General features: G+C 40.0%; 1 protein-coding gene across 3 annotated transcripts; it reads left to right on the forward strand.

Annotated features, from left to right (window-relative positions):
• The first annotated feature begins 157 nt into the window (after positions 1-157).
• cpne3 (copine III) lies at positions 158-22791 on the forward strand. 3 transcript variants are annotated; one of them, XR_005473399.1, is made up of 16 exons: positions 158-416; positions 2543-2683; positions 2991-3170; positions 7879-7953; positions 8036-8107; positions 8311-8391; positions 9550-9639; positions 12989-13087; positions 13168-13314; positions 13523-13656; positions 14092-14146; positions 20408-20459; positions 20548-20681; positions 20873-21109; positions 21505-21756; positions 22078-22191. XR_005473399.1 is itself a non-coding variant. In XM_038973345.1 (16 exons), the coding sequence occupies exons 2-15, from the start codon at positions 2552-2554 to the stop codon at positions 21640-21642; spliced, it is 1626 nt and encodes a 541-aa protein (XP_038829273.1). In that variant the 5' UTR covers positions 158-416; positions 2543-2551; the 3' UTR covers positions 21643-21674; positions 22078-22190. The 3 variants fall into 3 exon arrangements, 2 of the variants coding, with proteins under 2 accessions (XP_038829273.1, XP_038829272.1); XM_038973345.1 differs by having other exon boundaries at positions 21505-21674; positions 22078-22190; XM_038973344.1 differs by lacking the exon at positions 21505-21756 and having other exon boundaries at positions 159-416; positions 22078-22791.
• The last annotated feature ends 1339 nt before the right edge of the window (positions 22792-24130 follow it).

A 24130-nucleotide genomic window follows, 5' to 3' on the forward strand; every position in this document is an offset into this window, starting at 1 on the left:
TTTCAAAACAGTTTTTCTGAATGGTTATCTTAAATGCATCTTCGCAAAATACGTCCTCGGTTTATGGTGTCGACTAGAAACAAGAAGCTACTTCATAGGTTCCGTAGTCAGAACTGACATCAACATAATATATAATTATATGAGACCAGTTTCTCACCGTTGCAAACCGTAGCAAAACGTTTTGCAACAAAAAAACAATGGTTTTAATTGGACACGTTCAGTAGTCCCTCTCCATTTTGGTCCGTTTTTCTCCGTTTGTTTTCAACACAACGCAAAGTCTGTATCTGGGACACACCTAAGGCGGGGTTTGGGCCGGAGGGTCCATTCGACACGGAATAGTTGTGGAACAGCTCTTGATCCGAGTAGCACACAGATTACTTCAGGGACTCAAAGTATTGTAAAGTAAGCTAATTTAGGTAAGAAACGATTTCATAAATAATACCGTGCATGGCTTGTTTATGTTTAGCTATTGCTGTGAAATTGTTTGACGCGTTGTGTTTCAGGAGCTAACAGAAACCGCTAACGTTAGCTAGCTAGAGAAACAGCTAACGTTAGCTAAACTAGAGAAACAGCATGCTAGCCAGCTGTCAGTTACATGTCAAACCAAAACCAGGATAGAAAGACAGCAACAACTGTCATTCGATTACTGTGTCTAATATGTTATAGGTAATACCGGTATATGGCTAGGTATGTTATTAAATTAGCTAACAAGTAACATAACTCTGCTAGCTCCCACGCACCATCTACACTGTAGATTCTACAGTATGATAAATTTGTGCTGCGTTCATAACCAAGTGGGAAGGTGGTAATTACTATTAGTTAAGTCGTAAATACTAGTTAGATGTGCTTTGAATTCGTTGAGAAACGCTAATTAGCCAATGGTCATCAAGCTGGGTCATAAACTAAAAGGTACAGCTATCATGCTTGTAAAATTAGTGTTAAAAAATTATACGAATATGTTTTACATTTAACTCCCGAAAATGCTGTAATTTAGGTCATTTTTTAAGTCGGTGATGCCAGAGGCCAGCATGTGGGAGAAGTCAGAGCTCAGGGATGATAAACGATTTTCCTTTTACACTGAACAAAAATATAAACGCAACATGTAAAGTGTTGGTTTCATGAGCTGAAATAAAATATCCCAGAAATGTTCCATACGCCCAAAAAGCTTATTTCTCTCAAATGTTGTGCACAAATTTGTTTACATCCCTGTTAGTGAGCATTTCTCCTTTGCCAAGATGATCAATCCACCTGACATGTTTGGTATATCAAGAAGCTGATTAAACGGCGTGATCATTACTTGACTCCCGAGTGGAGCAGCGGTTTAACGCACAGCAGTCCCTGGCTTGAATCCAGGCTGCATCACATTCGGCCGTGATTGGGAGTCCCATAAAATAAAACAGGTGCACCTTGTGCTGGGGACAATAACAGGCCTCTCTAAAATGTGCAATTTTGTCACAAAATGCAATGCCACAGATGTCTCAAGTTTTGAGGGAGTGTGCAATTGGCAAGCTGACTGCAGGATTTCCACCAGAGCTGTTGCCAGAGAATTGAATGTTAATTTCTCTACCATAAGCTGCCTCCAACATAATTTTAGAGAATTTGGCAGTACGTCCAACCGGCCTCACAACCGCAGACCACGCCAGCCTAGGACCTCCATATCTGGCTTCATCACCTGCGGGGTCGTCTGGGCGGGTATTTCTGTCTGTATTGAAGCCATTTTCTGGGGAAAAACTCATTCTGATTGGCTAGGCCTTGCTCCCCAGTAGGTGGGCTTGGCTGCCAAGTGGGTGGGCCTATGCCCTCCATGGCCCACCCATGGCTGCACCCCAGCCCAGTCATGTGAAATCCATAGATTAGTGCCTAATGAATTTATTTATATTAACTGATTTCCTTATATGTACTGTAACTTATGATTTAAAGGTGCAATATGCAGAAATCGCTCCTGGTTGCAAAAATTCTAACTTTTTGCATAATTTCAGTTTGTGACAAAACAAGCAATGTATAGTGTAGAGAATCATTGTTCCATCTAAACTGCTGTGAAATATATTTTCAATTACCAAAAATATTGTATTTTCAGCTGTTTGAATCTGGTGTAGAAAAGTAAAAGACAAAAAACGAAATTTAAGAATGGGAAGCATAGAAATAGTGGACACAGAACAGATCTACCGCTTCTTCAACTTGCTTTCAATGAGAATGACAGATCTATAACTCACATTTAGCCCAAAAAGTTACATATTGCAGCTTTAACTCAGCTGTATTGATATAATTTTTTTAAATAAAAATAATAGCTAATGTTTCCTACTGTAGTGCGTCAACAGTCAAAATAATAGTGACGTTAGACATTTAGCTTAGCTGTCCACACCCTTGCTACTCAGGTTTATTGCCTAGCCTCACAGTTAATGTTGGTAAAGTATCTGTAATAAAAGCAAACTTTACATCAAACCTAGTTAGAAAAAACACATCTTTGGATGCTCGTATGTACAGTAGCTCACAGATTGTTTAATTTTGCCTAGGGACATTATCTGTCTCTTCTGTGTTACAGGCAGGTCCAATGGCGACACAGTGTGTGACAAAGGTGGAGCTGACTGTCTCCTGTGAGAATCTTCTGGACAAGGACATTGGCTCCAAGTCTGACCCACTGTGTGTTCTTCTCATGAACACTACTGGGTCACAGTGGTACGAGGTCAGTCACAGATTCTTGTTTGTCCAAGAAACACTGTGACATTGTTAAATGTTAACACAACTAGGCAAAAAAACGATTTCTCCCCAAAGCCATCATCATGCAAAATTGATTAGCTTGAATCAGTATTCCGCTTCACTGTTTGGAAAAGCATCTCAGCGTTGTAGAATGGCTAAAGTGAGCATGAACTATTTCCAGGAAGAATCTGAAATGTTGGGCCAATTCAGTATCACTTGATGTTGTTGATTAGTTTCACGAGGGTGTGAGAGTGTGTGTTTTGATTACTAATTGACTGAATTTGTGTTCGTAGGTGGGCCGCACAGAGAAGGTACAGAATTGCCTTGCGCCAAAGTTTGCCAAGAAGTTCATCGTCGATTACTACTTTGAAATAGTGCAAAAGCTGAAGTTTGGAATTTACGACATCGACAATAAAACTGTTGACCTAAGTGATGATGATTTCCTGGGAGAGCTGGAGTGTACCTTGGGACAGGTGAGGTCTTTTTCTTTCCCCTCCTCACTTAATAAAGCCCGAGAAGCCTGTGTTTGGAGGATATATTGGCACGGGTGTTGTTAGGCCAAACACCGACTTCGAGGGCATCACTTTTTATTCAACGGGTTACCAACATGTTCAAATATTGATTGATATATTTTAGTTAAACTTTATTTTTATTAATTTATTCATACTATTTCATCCTTCCACGAGATATAGTCCTCACACAAATCTAGGGTTGCTACCCAAGCTGGCAAGTCGTTTGTTCTATCGGTTCGGTTGCCCGAGACGTGACCCAGTCGTTAAGTCTTTTTTAGTTCTGCATCTATCGAACCGACCCAGTCGTTCGTTCTAGATGTTCTATTGCCATACTGGCTGGCAAGATTCTTATCCCTTGCTTGCTAGCTAGCCAACTACGGCTAACTCAGCCACATCAAACAGTGCAGCTAGAATAACAACAAAGTATTTGCATTTGTTTAAGCTGTTTTCTAGAGACATTTATTTGTATATGTCTGTAGAAATTATGCTGATTCATGATTTCGACTGGCTCAGAAAAGCTGCCTGTCTGTCTCGTCCTGACTCCCACAAGTTTTATACAAATCTTTGCTATTGAAAATCAATTGCTAGTCTAAAAGAAATGGGAGATAATGTCTAGATGCTTTTTACAGTGGAAATCAAGTTTATAAATTGTCTGGCTAGGCTGATGAGACAGTGAATTGCGCAGTGAGATGGAACAGGGTAAATAGGCATTTCAACGTCATAGCTTTAGCCGGTGGTAACTTGTGGAATAGACACCGGCTGGATTGCGGTTTTAACCAATCAGCGTCCAGGATTAGACCGACCCATTGTATAACTATTGATAGACGTTGCAGTAGTCTGACCGGAATCACCAAAACAGTGTCCCACTGTCACTCACGTAGAGAGTTAGCATCATGCACAGTCGATACAACCCCTATGCAGACGTGCAGTGGCTGTGCAATCTGTGACTTGACACTAAATGTTTCTTTTAACTGTTTGTTCAGGCGGCTGAACAAACAATCTGTATGGACTTTGTCTGTCTCAAGTGCATCGGTGTCAATGCAGGCAATAAGGCCTGAGGTGGTGTGGTATTCACCCCCTTGGTTTTTTCCCACATTTAGTTGCGTTACAAAGTGGGATTGAAATAGAATTAATGTAGATATTTTTGTGTCATTGAACTACACAAAATACTCCATAATGTGGAAGTGGCAAGAACATTCTAAGAATGTTTACTAATGAATAAAAATGTAATTACTAAAATATAGTTGTTGCATAAGTATTCACCCCTTTGTTTAGGCAAGCCTAAATTAGTCCAGGAGTAAACTGTGGCTTAACAAACCACATAATAAGTTACATGGACTCTGTGAAATAATAGATGTTTTACATGATTTTTGAATGACTACCCCTTCCTCTGTTCCCCATAGATACAACAAATAGTCCCTCAGTCATGTATTTCAAGCCCAGATTCAACTACAACAGCTACAATAGTTCATTGGCTGTGATTGGAGAAAACTTAGAATGGATCAACAACATTGTATTGACTCCACAATAATGACCAAAAAATGTACAGAGTAAACATATTTCAAAACTTGTATCCTGTATATTCTCTACTATACGTGCAGTTAACAGGCTACAGGTGAGGTTAGATCAACATGAGATAAAGCTGAATCGATGTCTGCAAGATCACGTAATGATCACAGGATTCTACTTAACATACAGAACCGAATATAATAGCATAGTATAACGTTACTATAAGACAAAAAAAACACCAAATTTTTCTCAACAGCGCGCGCCACTAGGCAAAATGCACAGGTAGGCTATGCTAATGCTACAGTTTAACACCATCTGCACTAAAATTAGCTCACTGTACATCATTCAAAACAACACTGTAGGCTACAACGACAACACTGTAACTCAAGATCAAAGTGCATATCCCCATGAAACTGATTGAGATCAAATGGCTGATTTACTATGGGTAAAACTCATTCACGATTGAATGCGGTGATGTTTGTGTCTTACAGTAATGTTATACTATGCTATTATATTTGGTTCTGTTCTGTAGAATACTGTGATCATTATGTGAGATCTTGCAGGCATTGATTCAGCTTGATCTAACTTTATTAAACGACCACCATTCGCCTGAGTAGCCTGTTCTCTGCGCGTAAAGTAGAGAATACACATGTGCAGAATCTTCGGGAAGCTCTGGATCTTTTAGTCAGCTGACTAAAGATCCCCAACCTGAAAAAGTTGGATCTGCAGCCATGGCCTAAAAATTATCTGGATTGAGCTAAGCACAGGCAAAATCCTAGAGGAATACCTGCGTCAGTCTGCTTTACACCAGACACTGGGAGAGGAATTCACCTTTCATTCGGTCAATAACCTACAACACAATGCCAAATCTACATTGAAGTTGCTTACCAAGAAGACAGTGAATGTTTGTGAGGGGCCGAGTTAGTTTTGACTTAAATCTGCTTGAAAAGATCCCCAACACCTTGACAGATAATGGGCAAATATTGCACAATCCAGGTGTGCAAAGCTCTTAAGAGACTTACCCAACATGTTTCTAATATGTATTGACTCATGGGGGAATGCTTATCTAATTAAGATATGTTAGTGTTTTATTTTTCATTAATCTTCACACAAAAAAAGACAGTATTTTGTGTTGATCGCTGACAAATCATTTTAAAACCTCTTGGACGTAACAGGGACCTGCGTGGTTCTGGTACCGGTTCCGACTGACATTTTCGCTTATAAATGGATCTATAGACACCGTAGATCAAAATGGCTTGCTTTGAGCGATAGCCCTGGTTCCCGCAGACAAACTAGTATTTTTTTCTGAGCCTGTGTGACGTAGAATGTGAAATCTGAAACCACTTGAAGCTGGGATGTCCCTCCTACCATTTCATTTGCTCTTTTGACTGTACATAAACTCCTGGCTGAACCCTACATCACAGCCACTGACATGCCTGCAATCGTTACATCGTAATGCAGCAGGAGATAGTGGTTTCACCACAGTAGCCCATTCAGAGATCGATTTATAGCCATTAATCTAAAATAATTCATTGATTTTAAGCAAACACTTTCTGTTTGTCATAGACGGACAATATTGACATGAGATGAAAGGTGATTTCCCAGCGAGTCCAGGAAGCCAAGCTAGAGTTTTGTGAGACATTCACAGCAATAGGGGGCAAATGTTTTGATCAAGAGACGCCTTTAGAAAATATGCAAATGCTTTCTCTAACGCTAAACATACAAATATGTATTTTACTGTTATAAGGAAGGTGAAATCTTAGTTGGTAATTTTATTATTTGATTATGCTATATTTAGAAAGCATATGTAATTTCAAGCCTTATTCATACAGTTTTTTGTTGAATAGGAAATACATCATAAAATATGAATATTTTCAAATTTGTACTATGTACTTGAGCTTGTGTCCTCAAAAGTGACTACACCTCAGCAATTTATAACTAGTTTTACCAGGAAGGTGATATTTTGACCTTTGAGTATGCAGCATTTATAGTTATGGTTTATGGCCCTCATGATAAATAATGGATGCGTAGATTACATTTTTGATAATATTTAGTTACATTTAAGTGATTAATCCCACTTTGTAACACAATGAAATTTGAAGAAATTGAAGGAGGGTGAATAATTATGATAGGCACTGTACACAATGCAAGGCGGAGCGCCTGGATACAGCCTTCAGCCATGGTATATTGGCCACAAACCCAACATTAATAGAACCGTAAACAAGTATTTTTGCATCATACATGTGGTATATTGTCTTATATACACACAGCTGAATGCTGTTTCAGCCAATCAGCATCCAGGATTCAAACTACCTGGTTTGTAATACATTTTATAAACCGGGTACCAGTTTATAATAGTAGTAAGGCACTTCAGGGGTTTGTGGTATTTATTTTTATTTCACCTTTATTTTTATTTTATTTTATTTTTATTTTTAATTTTTATCCCCTTTTCTCCCCAATTTTCGTGGTATCCAATCGCTAGTAATTACTATCTTGTCTCATCGCTACAACTCCCGTACGGGCTCGGGAGAGACGAAGGTCGAAAGCCATGCGTCCTCCGAAGCACAACCCAACCAAGCCGCACTGCTTCTTTAACACAGCGCGCCTCCAACCCGGAAGCCAGCCGCACCAATGTGTCGGAGGAAACACCGTGCACCTGGCCCCCTTGGTTAGCGCGCACTGCGCCCGGCCCGCCATCGGAGTCGCTGGAGCGCGATGAGACAAGGATATCCCTACCGGCCAAACCCTCCCTAACCCGGACGACGCTAGCCCAATTGTGCGTCGTCCCACGGACCTCCCGGTCGCGGCCGGCTGCGACAGAGCCTGGGCGCGAACCCAGAGACTCTGGTGGCGCAGTTAGCACTGCGATGCAGTGCCCTAGACCACCTATTTCACCTTTATTTAACCAGGTAGGCTAGTTGAGAACATTTCTCATTTACAACTGCGACCTGGCCAAGATAAAGCAAAGCAGTGTGACACAGACAACAACATACCATGGCTAATACCAAGGGCTGTATCCAGGCACTCCGCTTCGAGTCGTGCATAAGAACAGCCGTTAGCCATGGTATATTGGCCAATGTACCACACCCCCTTGGGGCTTATTGCTTAACTGTCCATGTACATTACAAGTGTTTCTTACGCATCACATTGTCTTTTTCAGGTGGTGTCTAGTAGAAAGCATACTAGACCACTGGTGTTGAAGAACAACAGGCCTGCAGGAAGAGGATCCATTACAGTGAGTCATTTACAGAGATGTTTGTTGTTTATCATGTTATGTTTGTCGTTGTCTGTTTTTTTAAACTTCATTTTCTTTGTAGATAATTGCTGAAGAAATAAAAGACAACAGAGTGGTGAATTTTGAGGCTGAAGCAAGGAAACTGGACAACAAGGTATCGATACAATATTGAAGAATGTGCACCAAGCACGGGTCATCCCATGAGTGACGAATCTGTTGAAGTGATACTTGCTGCTGTGTAAAGTCAACAATTGAGGGAGATAAAGCCGAGTTGCTTGTGTCTGTTGTGTGACTGTTTATGACTTATGTTTTGACATTTTACTTTATTTTTAATTTTTTAATTATGGCTGTTTCCAGGATTTCTTTGGGAAGTCTGATCCTTACCTGGAGTTCTACAAGCAGACAGAGACTGGATGGCAGCTGGCTCACAGAACGGAGGTACAGTACAACATAGACATATTTCTACGGAGTACAACACAGACTCTCATACGGCCCATTTCAACTGAGACTTTTTAACTGGTTTTACAACTATATACGACTTCCATCCAGTTATGCAGCACATAGTGTACTCCTGGTCTTCTTTTGCATATTGTGAATGTTAAAGGAAGTTTTATTGTCTGTGTGAAATGTGACGACAATAACCATAGACTACGTAATATCCTGTTGCACACTAGAGATGGCACGGTTAATCGAATATCCGGATATCCTAACAGACATTAGGACCTTGTGAGTTCAATTTTGTCAACAAAGAAAAAGAGGCCTATTTTAACAAGCACACAAGGATACGACATTTGAAATGCTTAATTTAATAAAACAACAAACGTAAGAATGTAGTGTTTATGTACACCGCATTGAGCCACTGCTGCTTTAGATATCATGTGGCTTTGACAGTACGTTGTTTACAGTTGGGCATTGTAAATGTAGCCTACAGTTCTGAGGACGCACAAAGTAGTTTTATTTTCAAGCTAATTGCGTTTTACATGAAAAGGCATTTTACTATCATAGCGTATTTAGCCCTCCAACGTTTTGCTATTTTCCCCACTTCAGGGATTAGCCTGTATGCGCGCCAACGGAGGGTCCACAAGACCTGACACAGATCAATGCAAAATACTCACCAGATATCCTTTTTGAAACAATCAGTTCTTTGATAGTGAACATCGGACTTCTTTCACCTTTGCTGTTAGCCGAGGCTACCCTTAGCCAAAAACTACCGAGCTAGCACCCTAAAAACAACTGTGCGCTGTCTGCATTTTGCGTAATTCTAATTGGTCAAGAGTAGCGCTTTTTTTTTTTACTTCGTTATTATTCAGATAGTGAAATAATTTCAAATGCCCATCAGTATTGTGCACTGTGTTCACTGACTGACACTGGAAACAGTATAACATTTGCATGGTTTCCTCCTTTTGTCTAGAAACTCATTACTCTCCTCCTATTCTTTGTCCAGATGCCTCTAATGTGATTGAACCAAATGCTATGTAGCTAATGAGTGTCTGCTCTTGTACTGTGTCCAGACACTGGTGTTGTGTTACAGATTGTGGTTAGTGGTAATGCGATACAGATAACGGTTACCATATTTGTCCCTGTGCCCTGCATAAGGTGGTGAAGAACAACCTGAACCCAACATGGAAACCCTTCAGGATCCCCCTGCAGTCTCTGTGTGGAGGAGACATGGACAAACATATAAAGGTATGCAGACCCACAACCACACCTGTACCAGTACTAACCTAACTTACACATCAGCAACTCTTACCGCACAGACACTGAACTATTCCATATCTTTTGTATTTGATTTGGGGAATGTTTTGGTGTAACACCCTTCCTGGAATTGTGTGTGGTTTGCATGATAATAACACAGGTAAATAACCTTAAGATACGGTCACCTCCACAATTATTGGCACCATTTGATAAAAAGATAAGCAAAAAAGATTGTATAACTAATACAAATATTGAGCTATATTGTATGCAAGAAAAGGGGGGAAATTATTATTTTATACGAATACAATTGCTCAGAGAAAGATCCTTTTTAACAAGTTTTTTTTTTTTTTGCATCAAAAAGATAGGTGTCAATTATTGGCATCTACTTTGTGCTTCCTCCCCTTGCAAGGCTAACGCCACTGAACCTTTTTCTATAATGTTTTGAGATTGGAGAATTTAAAATTGATTCAATTGAAATGTTGTGTCACTGATCTACACACAATAGCCCATAATGTCAAAGTGGATTTTGTTTGTATACATTTTTTTAAATTAATTAAAAAAAATGTGAAGCTAAAATGTCTTGAGTCAATAAGAATTCAACCCATTTTGTTATTGCAAGCCTAAATAAGTTCAGGAGTAAAAATGTGCTAAGCAAATTGCATAATAATTTGTTATTATAGTTGTTAACATGATTTTGTTAATAGTTGTTAATAGTTGTTGTTATTATAGTTGTTAACATGATTTTTTTAATGACTACCCTATCGCTGTACCCCACACATACAGATAATTGTAAGGTTCCTCAATTGAGTTGTGAATTTCAAGCACAGATTCAACCACAAAGACCAGGGATGTTTTTCAATGCCTCGCTTAGAAGGGCAGGCACCGATTTGGTAGATGTCAACAACAGCAAAAAAGCAGATGCTGAATGAATATCCCTTTGAGCATGGTGAAGTTAATTACACTTTGGATGGTGTATCAATACACCCAGTCACTACAAGATACAGGCGTCCTTCCTAACTCGGTTGCCAGAGAGGAAGGAAACTGCTCAGGTATTTCACCATGATGCAATGGCGACAATGGCGATTTAAAACAGTTTAATGGTTGTGATATGAGGAAACTGAGGATGGATCAACATTTTAGTTACTCCACAATACTAACCTAAATGACAGAGAGAAAAGGAAGCCTGTACAGAATAAAAATATTCCCATATATGCATCCTGTTTGCGACAAGGCACATAAGAAATACTGGGGGAAAAATGGCCGTAAAGAAATTAACACTTTCTATTCTAGACAAAAAGTTATGTTGGGGGCAAATCCAACACATCACTGAGTACTACTCTTCACATTTTCAAGCATGGTGGTGGCTGCATTATGTTATGAGTATACTTATCATCGGCAAAGACTAGCTATGGCAGGGGTGTCAAACTCATTCCATAGAGGTCCTAGTGTCTGCTGGTTTTTGGGTTTTCCTTTCAAGTAAGACCTAGACAACCAGGTGAAGGGAGTTCCTTACTAATTAGTGATCTTAATTCATCAGTTAAGTACAAGGGAGGAGCGAAGACCTGCAGACACTCGGCCCTCCGTGGAATGACTAAGATGTTTTTTGGGGGGGATAAGAAAAGGAATACAGCTAAACACAGGCAGTTTTGACTTAAATTTGCTTGAAAATGTATGGCAAGACTTGGTAATGGCTGTCTAGCAATGGTCAACATTCAACTTGACAGAGCTTGAATAATGGGCAGATATTGTACAATCCATGTGTGCAAAGCTCTTAGACTTACCAAAAAAAGACTCAGCTGTGATCGCCACCAAAGGTTCTTCTACAAAGTATTGACTGAGGGCTGTGAATACTTGTGTAAATGAGGTATTTCTGTATTTCATTTTCAGTAAATTTGCTAAAACTTCTCACTTATGTTCTCACTTTTATTATGCGTTATTGTATGTAGAAAAAAAATCAAATCCATTTTGAATCCAGGATGTAACACAATGTAGAATAAGTCAAGGGGTATGAATACTTTCTGAAGGCAATGTATGAAGGGCAAAAATTATTAGTTTCTTCATTTTTGAGTTCTTTGCCTTTCCTCATGGTGATGTTTTTTTTTTGTTTTTTTTTACATGTGTGTTACCTCATTTTTATACCCCAGTTGAAACAGGAAGCCATGGTTGGCCACAATAAAGTTCCTTAAACTGAGATTAACTTGAAAAAAGTAGAATGTTAATGCAGATTTTATTTTGTTTGATTTTATAAGAATCTTTATGGGTGCCAATCATTTTGACACCTATCTTTTTTTAGATTTTTTGTATTAGTTTAACAATCTCTTTCTCTGAGCAATTGTATTAGTGTAAAATAATATAATTTCCCCAATTTTGGAGGCCATACAATATAGCTTAGTATTTGTATTATTTATTTTATAGTCTTTTTTTGTTGCTTATCTTTATCAAGGGTGCCAATAATGTTGGAGGTGACTGTACTTGTTAACGGTTTTAAACAGAGCGGGGGGGAAATAACTGCATTAACTCTCACGTTTTATAATAGATTTTAAATGGTTCTTTCTCTACTATTAGCTAAGTGGACTACTACTGTACATAATCTGTACAGCATTAGAGGGCATTGATTGATGTTGACAATTGGTGATTTTTCAGCTGTAAATACCCCTAATGCAGTCTTTTAAGGAACAACTGATACCCACACTGGAGGACATGTGAGTTACCCTCGGACCTGGGTTCAAATTTTTGGGGGTTTGATTGAGCCTGCCTGTGCCTACACTTTAAGGACTCTTTCATTGGTGTCAATGTCACAGACAAGCTCAATCGAGCAGGAAACAAATCTTATTTAAACCCAGGTCATCTACCGTCATCAGCACGGTGTGTGTGTCCAACTCCAACCTCATGTGCCTTCAGTAGAAGGGTGAAGTGACTAGTCAGTAGTGAAAGACTGGAATGGGTGGGGAACACTTACCCTGTAGTAGGCTGTATCCATCCTGTACTGATAGCCACGGATCCAGCCCTTCCATAGACATCCATATTGTCTTTGTTGGACAAATGGCGGAAAATGATGAAGCCTCCTCTGTCATCATGGCATCATCTTTTTGTTGTGCATTAGTGTTAGTTAACTTAGTGTGTGTTACCTTTGCTCTGAGTTTGGTTTGCCGTCTTGGTTTGGTGTTTTCCATTGCATGATCTTCTTGTTCACCCGCTGTCTGATTCTTACTGAGTGTGATGTGAATGATGTTTGTTTGGGGTTTGAAACCGTTTGTGTGTTCATGTTACACACACCTTTTTGAGGAGTCTTTGTGGCTTGTTGCTAACCTGTTAACTCAGACTCTATGCTCGTCCTAAGGTGGAGTGCTACGACTATGACAATGATGGATCTCATGACCTCATTGGAATCTTTGAGACCACCATGACACGTCTGCAAGAGGCATCGCGCTCCTCACCGGTGAGATGGAGTCCAAGGGTTACTCTGCGTGTGTCTGCCTGTGTGGTTCTTCTCATCCTTGCTCCTCTGTCCCTCCCCAGGCTGAGTTTGAGTGTATCAACAGTAAAAAGCAACAGAAGAAGAAGGGATACAAAAACTCTGGTGTGGTGAGTGTGAAGCTGTGTCAGGTGGTGAAGGAGTATACCTTCCTGGACTACATCATGGGAGGTTGCCAGATCAACTTCACTGTGAGTAAAGATTTCTCTCTAAATGACCTCTAGCACAGAAATGGCCCTTTCATGCTGAGTTTTTCTGTATTGTACGTCACACTTGTTTGTTTTTATTATTCATTGTCTTTCAATTTGTGTCCTATGCCTGCCAGCAAAAATGTCTTGAATAAAGTTCATTGAATTGAACTGCCACCACAATAAGCTCGGTCTCCCTCTCCATCTGTAGGTGGGTATTGACTTCACAGGGTCAAACGGTGACCCCAAGTCTCCCCAGTCTCTCCACTACATCAGTCCACAAGGGGTCAATGAATACCTGTCTGCCATCTGGTCCGTTGGCATGGTGATCCAAGACTACGACAGGTAATCTGACCTGTACTACTCCCCATATGCTACATTATATATGGTGCGGTGACTGGGAAACTCACACCCATAATATGCTGAATTATTTATTTTCCCCATGTAAATGCAATGGTGCTGTATGTTTTTACTTGAACTGCCTGCCCCTGGAACTGTTGGATGCGAAAATACCATTCTTACCATTTATCTGGCTTTGCATTCTGTTAACCTTAGGCAATAGTTGTATGTGTGAATATTAATGATTAGGAGGAGTGTGTGTGGATTGTCATGTTTAAAGATGGAATGTGCTGATGCAGGTTAGCAAGTTAGCTCTTTAGTTAGACTGAGGTGGTTTCCATAGACAAGGTGTGAGGATATGATCCTGCCTCTTAGTTTCCATTGTGGTTGTATCATTGTTTTGAATGATAGGAAAGTATCTGACTGAAATGTTCCCTGCAGTGACAAAATGTTCCCTGCCTTTGGCTTTGGAGCACAGATCCCACCTACCTGGCAGGTAAATATGGATTTTCATATGGTGAACATCATCATCTCTTGTGGACAGATGCATGTAACAGGATGATGCAAGGAAACCCTATCACAATGCTAATGAAATTAGCACAAACTAATAGCGAAATCACATTTTGCCGCCACTGTTAGCTGAACGCTAATGAGCGAAAACGAACAAACTAATTGCAAAGACATGCAAATCCATAAACTTAAACAAGCATAGCTAGTTGCTACCGAATGTCATTTTTGGTGGGTGTGGACATTTTATGAGCAAAATTGTGCAAAAGAACAAAGTTGTGATGCATGCTTTTCTGAAGGAAGAGTAGCATGTGTACGCAGAGAAGAACGAAGGACTAAAAACCACTATTAGGAAGCACAGGGAAAAAATGGCATCCAGAGCTCTGACTTCTGGCAGATATCATATAATGGCTATCTGATGGCAAACATTTAGTAGTGAATTGCATGCAAGGTTAACTTCATCACCTCGTGCACCACATAACAGGGACTCGCCGGTAGATGTAGAACGCTATCGACTCAACAGCTCCCACTTTCTCCCGTTGTGATATTTACAAACACCTGACTGGCTCAGCTGTTCTAGGGAACTATGGTAAGCTTCATAATGTAATCAGTGAAATGAAGAACGCAATCTGCTTTATCTCCTAACGTATTGCACAAGTTGACAGCAGGTATTAACTGTAAAAAGTAGCTACAAATATTCAAATTTGGTGAAAAACTTCAAAGAAATAGGTTTGACGGTATTGAAAAACCATCCCGTGGCTTTTTCCAAATACCCCGGTATATGGCATATACGGAATACCGCCCAACCCTACCATGTAACTAAGAAATTTGCTGGAAAGAAAAGTATTTTTTGTTGAATAGTCATGACTGGTTCGAGATATCCGTCGTAAAATGACAGTGGAGAAGGATATCATTGCTACTTAACGCAGATCCAAGTTCAGTTTTGAGATCCAATGGTGTCATTAGTGTAGGGTTAGCTGGACATTTCTGATTGGTCTTGGAACTGTGACAACTGTCAGCCTCTCCCCGCTTGACTAAGTTGGATATTTAGTGATTTTGCCAACACAGCCAGATATGTTCACAATCTTTAACCCTTAACTTTGTTTAAACAATTGTATTTGTTGATTTAAATCAGACTTTATTAATGCAATGAGTAATCCAGGAATGTCACAAGTTAATTGACACAAGAAAAATAGCAACTCTACAGGGCACAATGACTAAAATGAAAGGCTAAATTAATTCCGGACACAAAGGATCCGCGGAGCTCTACCTTCTCACCAATCTATTAGGCAAGGTTTTAGTTCTGGGTTTCTGGGATTGTGAACATCGCGATCCCGCATTAAATGATGTTCAGTTTATAAAGGCTTCATAAAGCCATAATGCCTTTATAAGCACTACATGTGTTAGAAAGCATCTGTCATGTGGCGTAATCACCAATGTCGAATGTGACATAACCCACTGTCAAATATGATATAAGCACATGCTTTATAAAGGGTTGCATGTTGTGCTAAAGGGTGGCATACGCTCTGAAGTGATGTGCTGTCACATTACACCTAATCTCATTCCCAGACACTTCTACCCAAATGCCCGGAAGGTCTGGTGGACCAATGCATCAAACTTGGCCTTCACTAGTTAGGGTTAGGTTTAAACACTTAATTTAAAGTCAGACCCATTTGGTAATTTTATAACACATACATACATTTCTTGTATCATGACCCTCGTGTTTTTTTTTACATTGGATAAAAGTAGAAACTCAGAGCTAGAAAATGGTATATCACACACTACAGTTGATGAACAATGGGGAAGTAATTCTGCTTTGAAAGTTGAAAAACTTGTAACCCCACTTTTGAGAAAATTGCCCTTGAACGTTTTGGTACACCTACTAGAGAGCTTTTCTCTACACCCATTCAGCATTGTTCACACCCTCTTAAGCTTTAGCCCCACCCATCTCTTTAAGGATTCACATGTGAGGCCATGTGCTAAACAGAGTGAGTACGGTACTAAACAACCAAAGATTTCAAGACTAAAGGCTGGCTTATACTACGTCTATCGACATGTCTGTAGACAGTTGTCGCAGTGACATCATGAACATTCTGTTGTCGTTATGAAAAAGTATAAACACAAAAACGACAGGCTGCATGACATCAGCAGCCTGGTAGTCCAAAATAGCGTAGTGTATTTTAACAACCAACCCATCTGTTTAAAAATGTATTTAGTATATGTCAATCTAGCAACTAAAAGCAACTTTCTAAAAAATGTTTTGGTTCGTTTCTTGCTTGTTAGCTAGTTAACGTTAAGTTCGCTGGCTAGCCAATTCAAATAATGACCATATCATACCTGACAATGTCTTAACTTTAGATAATTTGTATTCATTATTACAGAAAATAAACTCACAACAAGATTATTATTTACAAGTTAACGGCGAGCTAATTACCAACAATAGCTTACAGTTGTGAGTGCGATGAAATCAAAGCAGGGCGTTCTACCGGAGAATTTTTGAACTTGGACACTGTCTCGTTGGCCTAATGTTATATCCTAATTTGACTTTGTTGCAGGTCATGTTCTTCACATTACCGTCTCTGGTAAACACACATAAAATAAAATCTAAGTTTATTTGTCACATGCACAGGATACAGAAGGTGTAAACGGTACAGTGAAATGGTTACTTGCATAATGGAGTCTTTTGTTTAATCCCAACTCATAACGTTACTACCATGCATGAATCTGCAGGTAGCTAAAGCGAACCAACTAGGTTTAATGTTAGGTAGCTAGCTAACATTAGGCTATAACTAGTAACGCAAATGGCTTTCTGAGATACTAATAATGTTAGCTACTACACAGATCCTACACGTAACTTTAGTTAGCAAGCCAGCCAGTTCATGATAGCTAGCTAGCTAACAGTATGCTTTAACTTGCAATGAAAATGATTTTGAATTTTTTGACAAAATTAGAAACGTATAATATCAGAAAATGTTGCTAGTGAGACTCTCTTACCTGTATACATGGACGAATGCTTCTCCCTCTGTCACAGATGCCATGGTTTCCCTTAGTTTGAAGATATAGTCCAGAGACAGGTGTTTTATACAACAGCCTTCTGTGTGTTCTCATTTCGACTCCATACGCATATTTTCAATCAAACGCCAGCATTTTCTCCATCTCCTTAGCTATCATACTCTGCTTCCACTGGGCATTCCACTGATTTCAAAACTCAGACTTTCAGAAAGTGGAGAGCATTAGCAACACTTTTCAGGTCTTCTTTCATAAAAGCAGCGTTAGAAAGGATGACCTGAGCAGCTCATGTTACAGAGAAGTGTGCTACATGGCAGACCAATCTGAACTCATCATGTCCAGCCAATAATGGCTAGTGGGAAGGTTCCTGACCTTTTTTGTGGCTAAACCAACTAAGCATTTGTTATTAAGGCACATGCAAGTTCCTGTTTAGTAGTGATGTGTGACATACGCCTAGTTTCCTGAAACGAGTCATTAACTATTAAGGTCAGACACCTTTGGTCATTCATAACACATACAATAAGGCTTAATGATTTAAACACAAATGTATTAACACTTGGGGAATTATCACTAACAGCTGAAACAAATAATCATTAGACATGTTTAAACCATACATCATTTATTTGTACATTTTTGAAACAATACAAACACATTAAGTTTCAAAAAGTCCAGCAATGTAATTACATTAAACATTACACGGGGCTGTGAATAGTGTAGCTTGTCCCTGAGCTGGCGGACGAATGGTTCTTGCCGCTCTTCCTGCTGGAGGTACTGCATGTTGGTTCCAACCTTAAAGTTACATCTAAGAGAGTTAGCAGGCCTGTTAGGAAATTCCTAACAGGATAAAGGGAAGATTGTAAACTCCATTCAATTCATATTATTGTATTCCTCTTTCATTTACAATTCTCCTGATGTGACATGGCTGTATCGAGGGGGATTTAAATTTATCTGAGCCTGCTAGCTAGCACAATTTAATCTAGCTGATGTGATGTCCCCGAAATTATTTGAAATGACGACTGAGCTAGCTACAGTATGCAATTTAACTCAACACTTAACTACTACAGTACAAACTAATTTAAATGTAAAAAATAAAGCTTAACTTGTTTTTCGCAGTCCAGTGGCAGCACAAGCGGGACATTTGTTTTGCGAACTCATCACATGATCAGCGTCTCGTCAGCAACACTAAAAAAGTACTGCCTGATCACGAATTTTCGGAAATGTTCTAAATAAATGTCCCCCACGTAATAGTAGAAAAGTGTCAACCATTCATGATATATGAAAAATAATTGTCTACAAATTAACAATGATTCATATTTGTTCATATTGAAGTGACATTTGCATTCAATCTGGGGTTTAAAACCTGTTCCATGGTCAAGTAAATGCACACAATGCGAATCACTGTATATGAAATACATATTTGCTTAAAGCAAGAACCATTCTCGGTACAGCAGTAAAGGTATTTTAGGGAATGCTCAGTAGGGTCTGTACAATGCATATATGATGTCATTTCATGGGGCACTGAATTATACAGTGTTGCTGGCCTTTTACTCCACCCATTTCCATTGGTGGCCGAATCACATATAGTTGAAGTCGGAAGTTTACATACACATAGGTTGGAGTCATTAAAACTTGTTTTTCAACCACTCCACAAATTTCTTGTTAACAAACTATAGTTTTGGCAAGTCAGTTAGGACATCTACTTTGTGCATGACACAAGTAATTTTTCCAACAATTGTTTACAGACAGATTATTTCACTTATAATTCACTGTATCACAATTCCAGTGGGTCAGACGTTTACATCCTTGGGAGCAATTTCCAAACGCCTGAAGGTACCACGTACATCTGTACAAACAATAGTACGCAAGTATAAACACCATGGGACCCCTCAGCCGTCATACCGCTCAGGAAGGAGACGCGTTCTGTCTCCTAGAGATGAACGTACTTTGGTGCGAAAAGAGCAAATCAATCCCAGAACAACAGCAAAGGATCTTGTGAAGATGCTGGAGGAAACGGGTACTAAAGTATCTATATCCACAGTAAAACGAGTCCTATATCGACATAACCTGAAAGGCCGCTCAGCAAGGAAGAAGCCACTGCTCCAAAACCGCCGTTAAAAAGCCAGACTACAGTTTGCAACTGTACATGGGGACAAAGATCGTACTTTTTGGAGAAATGTCCTCTTGTCTGATGGAGAAAAAAATAGAACTGTTTGGCCATAATGACCATCGTTATGTTTGGAGGGAAAAGGGGAAAGCTTGCAAGCCGAAGATCACCATCCCAACCGTGAAGCACGGGGGTGGCAGCGTCATGTTGTGGGGGTGCTTTGCTGCAGGAGGGACTGGTGCACTTCACAAAATAGATGGCATCATGAGGCAGGAAAATGATGTGGATATATGGGAGCAACATATCAAGACATCAGTCAGGAAGTTAAGGCTTGGTCGCAAATGGGTCTTCCAAATGGACAATGACCCCAAGCATACTTCCAAGTTGTGGCAAAATGGCTTAAGGACAACAGTCAAGGTATTGGAGTGGCCATCACAAAGCCCTGACCTCAATCCTATCCACTAGAAAATATGTGAGCAGAACTGAAAAAGTGTGTGTGAGCAAGGAGGCCTACAAACCTGACTCAGTAAACCCAGCTCTGTCAGGAGGAATGGGCCAAAATTCACCCAACTTATTATTGGAAGCTTGTGGTAGGCTAGCCAAAAAGTTTGCCCCCAGTTAAACAATTTAAATGCAATGCTACCAAATACTAATTGAGTGTATGTAAACTTCTGACCCACTGGGAATGTGATGAAAGCAATAAAAGCTGAAATAATAAATCACTCTCTACTATTATTCTGACATTTCACATTCTTAAAATAAAGTGGTGATCCTAACTAATTTTACTAGGATTAAATGTCAGGAATTGGGAAAAACTGAGTTTAAATGTATTTTGCCTAGGTGTATGTAAACTTCCGACTTCAACTGTATATATAAGGACTTTTTTAAGCGGTGCTTATGCCACCTTTTGTAAAGCATAGGTTTGTCATATTTGACAGTGGGTTGTGTCACAGTTATGCCAAAACCTTTATAAAGCATGACATAGTTATAGATTTAACACATTTATGTAGCGTTATGAAGGCTTTATGGAGCCTTTATAAGCTGAACGTCATTTCAATCGGGACCCATTTGGGTCTACAAGTATTATTTCTAGCATAAATTCTCATAAAAATGTTCTGGATGTATTGTGTTTTTCAGGTTTCTCATGAGTTCCCTCTCAATTTCAACCCTGCAAATCCATTCTGTGCAGGTATGTGTGCAGACAGTTTTTGAAGGAAACAGTTATAATATGGTAATATAGGGTTTGGGAGTTTTTCAGTTTGTGTGTGCGTCTACAGGTATCGAGGGTGTAGTGGAGGCCTACAGAGTGTGTCTTCCCCAGGTGAAGCTCTACGGTCCCACTAACTTCTCTCCCATCATCAACCATGTAGCCCGCTTCGCTATGCAGGCTACCCAGCAGAAAACTGCCTCTGTGAGTAGCTATAGTATGCTACATACTGTACTGCCTCTGTCTGTACTGTAAGGTTTTCCAGCACACAGATTTGACCTACTACAGTAGCTATGTTGGTCTACTGTACTTCAAACAACATGTATGCATGTTGCTTAGGATTCCAACCTCAAATAGCCTAATTCATACTCCTCATCCTCTTCTCCTCCTCCAAGCAATACTTTGTCCTCCTGATCATAACGGACGGCGTGATCACGGATCTGGACCAGACACGCTCCGCCATCGTTAACGCCTCCCGTCTGCCCATGTCCATTATCATCATCGGTGTGGGAGGGGCCGACTTCACCGCCATGGAGTTCCTGGACAGTGACGACGGGCGGCTCAGAGCGCCAACGGGAGAGACTGCTGCACGGGACATTGTCCAGTTCGTCCCCTTCAGACAGTTCCAGAACGTGAGTAGATCGTCATGCTGCTTAAAGCTGCTCTGCTCTCTGGAAAGGCTTGGATGATGGTATCCATATGTTTCTACAACGTTGTTTATAGGATGACTGAGGTGTTGATACCATAGAAAATTGTCCACAATTATGGCATCATTGACTTGAGTGGGAATCCTGTTCTGCTCATTCTAGGTCTGTGGGTGTAGTCTGTCTCCTGTGCACTGACTAACTGCCTGCTTTAACTAAGGCCACCCAGCATAGGTTTAACCACCTCAAATTATCAAAAACATCTCCTTTCCAATCATCATGGATCCTCAATTGCTGAAATCTGCATCACTTCAACGATCCCACCCAACCCTTAGAGCCTCTCCCACCCAGCATTGTTACTGTACCTTCTCATCTTGTTTCAGGCACCCAGGGAAGCTCTTGCTCAAAGCGTACTGGCAGAGTTGCCTGGACAAGTGGTGTCCTACTTCAGTATACACAAACTGAAGCCTCCCCATGACCCTGAGTCCCAGCCCTCAGCCCCGTCAGCCTCAGCCCTATGAGTCCCAGCCTCAGCCCAGTACTTCGTAGAAATGTAGGGATACATCCCCCAAATGCTTCAGCTACTTCCCATTGGCTTCTTCAACCCAACCCCTGCCTGTGTGCTTGCTTCCATGGTACGCCTGTCCTAGCTACTAGCTAGCTTAGAATAATCGTAGAGCATGGCTGCTTGCAGGGCTCACCCAGCCCTATTTTTGTCATTGGTGATTTTGTATGAAAATAAAAGTACAAGGGACTTGAATAAATGAAAGTAGTCCTATTCAATGCATTGTTCTGCTCACGCCTGTATTGTCAGCCTGGTATTTAATCATTGTCAAAATGCCTGCCCTATATGATCAGTTGTCACAAATAGATACTCATTTTCTCAAACGTTTTTTTTCCCTCTCTGCATTTTCCTTTACTTTCTCCATTACCCCCTCTTTTCTTTCCATCTCCAGTCTCCTAAAGAAGCTCTGGCCCAGTCTGTGTTGGCTGAAGTCCCTGGTCAGGTGGTCACCTACTTCAACATGAACAAGCTGAGTCCTCCCAACACTGACACGCCCCCTGCCCCCGTCCCTACACCGCCAGCTACCGCAGACATGCCCACCCTCACCTCCTAGTGCCCAGGAGAGGAACCAACCCCAGTACCCAGCACCAACCCATCCCCACCTGACCGAAGACAAAGTACACTGTCAGGATGAGTAGACAGTCGCTCATCTCAGTAGCTACCATAAGCACACTCTGCTATTTATCATTGTGTCAAAGGGATCATGACAGGTATACAAAGCTCTAGCCATTACTAACTAGCATGTGTCAGGTTGAATTGAGCAGGATGGAAGTTTTGTAGGAGGAAATTCTACAAAACACTGCATGTGTACTTACAGCAACCAACAACACATTGGTTCAGTCTGGCTTGTTCCCAATCTCCGTCAGCAGGCCAGTCCCAGAAGCATGTGTACATATACCCATATGCACAGTGTCTTGTGAAAGTCTACACATCCCTTGCACAGATGTCACATTTTGCTGCCTTACAATTTAATCTCTTTTTAGATGTAGTTTTATTTCTTCCTACGATATGTATTGTGATTTGATGTTCCAAACATATTGCTCACTATATGTCTACTGAACGCATGATACATTTTTTGTTTGTTGATCAGTCATGGAAAGGAAAGTTAGCTTTACTATTTAAAAAGATGGAGAACAAGCTATATAGGATGAAAAATACAGGCGTTTTGGCGCAGGTACAGCCGACTAGCCAAACAATTTTAATAATTTTTTTACAAATCAATACTTGTCAAAGTATCGATATAATATCGTCCAAAATAATATTATGACATGTAACTATCAATTACTGCCCCATCACTACTTTAATTGCTGCCAAAGGTGCTTCCACCAAGTATTAACTCTGGGGTGTAAAAGATGTAAATTTTTTGCAATTCATTTTGACAATTTTCTTTACTTCATTCAATTTGAAAATGTGGAGCAGGCTGTTTAGATCAGTATGAAAAAACATCTAATGAAATCCCTTTTTAAAGATGTAAAATGTGACAACTGTGGAAGGGGCGTGTAGACTCACTAGGCAATGTATATATCCTTTTTAAGTAGCCTAATGCTTCTTAGTTGCTCTTATTTTATACTGTTTTGCCATTTTTAGTAGACCCTTAAGCATAATTGCTCCTGTAAGTTGCTCTGGATAAGTGCCTTGCTCAACGACATATTTTTCACCTAGTCAGCTCGGGATTCGAACCAGTAACCTTAGTTACTGGCCCAACGCTCTTAACCGCTAGGCTACCTGCCACCCTATTTCACTATAAACCTTGCTTCATCAGAGTTTTTTTTTTATAGTTTGGTACATTTGTATATTTTTACTAAGTTTAATGCTCAGTATAGATTAGTTATGAAGCTGTGAGTAGCATTATATCTTCAGGAATTATCCAGTCCTCAAATTAATTTTGAGGTAAATTTTGTTTATTCAAACAGGCTAAATTCATGCTTCTTTTTAAGTGATGGTTTTTAAACTGACGGCTTAGCAAATTGGATATTGTGTTGTGAATGCAGCTTTTGAGTGAATGACATTCATAGTGTATTAATCGTTCCACTCCAGAATAAGGATGATTTCTGGATGTTTGTGTATTGAGTCGCTATAGAGCGCTCGCTTTTCTTTCTCTTGTGCCAATTATGCTTGCAGAGCCACTTTATGGACTAGCTTGCAGAGTTCCTATTCCATTAGAGCATAAATAATTGAATTCAATTATGACCATATTCATTATGTAAATGTCAGCTTTAGCTCAGAGTATACATTTTGTGTTAATATAGGTAATATTGATAAACAATTTACTTTATTTAACCTTTCCTTCCCCACTGATAATTGATCAGGTTTAAACTGGATTAGTTATTTTGTCATTCATAATTGTTTATGGGTTCCTAAAAATTGAGGGCCTTATATTATAGATACTACTACAGTATAGTAAGTAACACAATCAAATGGTTCTTTCTGCTCTTCCATGTTAT

The sequence above is a fragment of the Salvelinus namaycush genome, chromosome 33 (assembly GCF_016432855.1).
Source record: "Salvelinus namaycush isolate Seneca chromosome 33, SaNama_1.0, whole genome shotgun sequence".
NCBI classification, from domain to species: domain Eukaryota; kingdom Metazoa; phylum Chordata; class Actinopteri; order Salmoniformes; family Salmonidae; genus Salvelinus; species Salvelinus namaycush.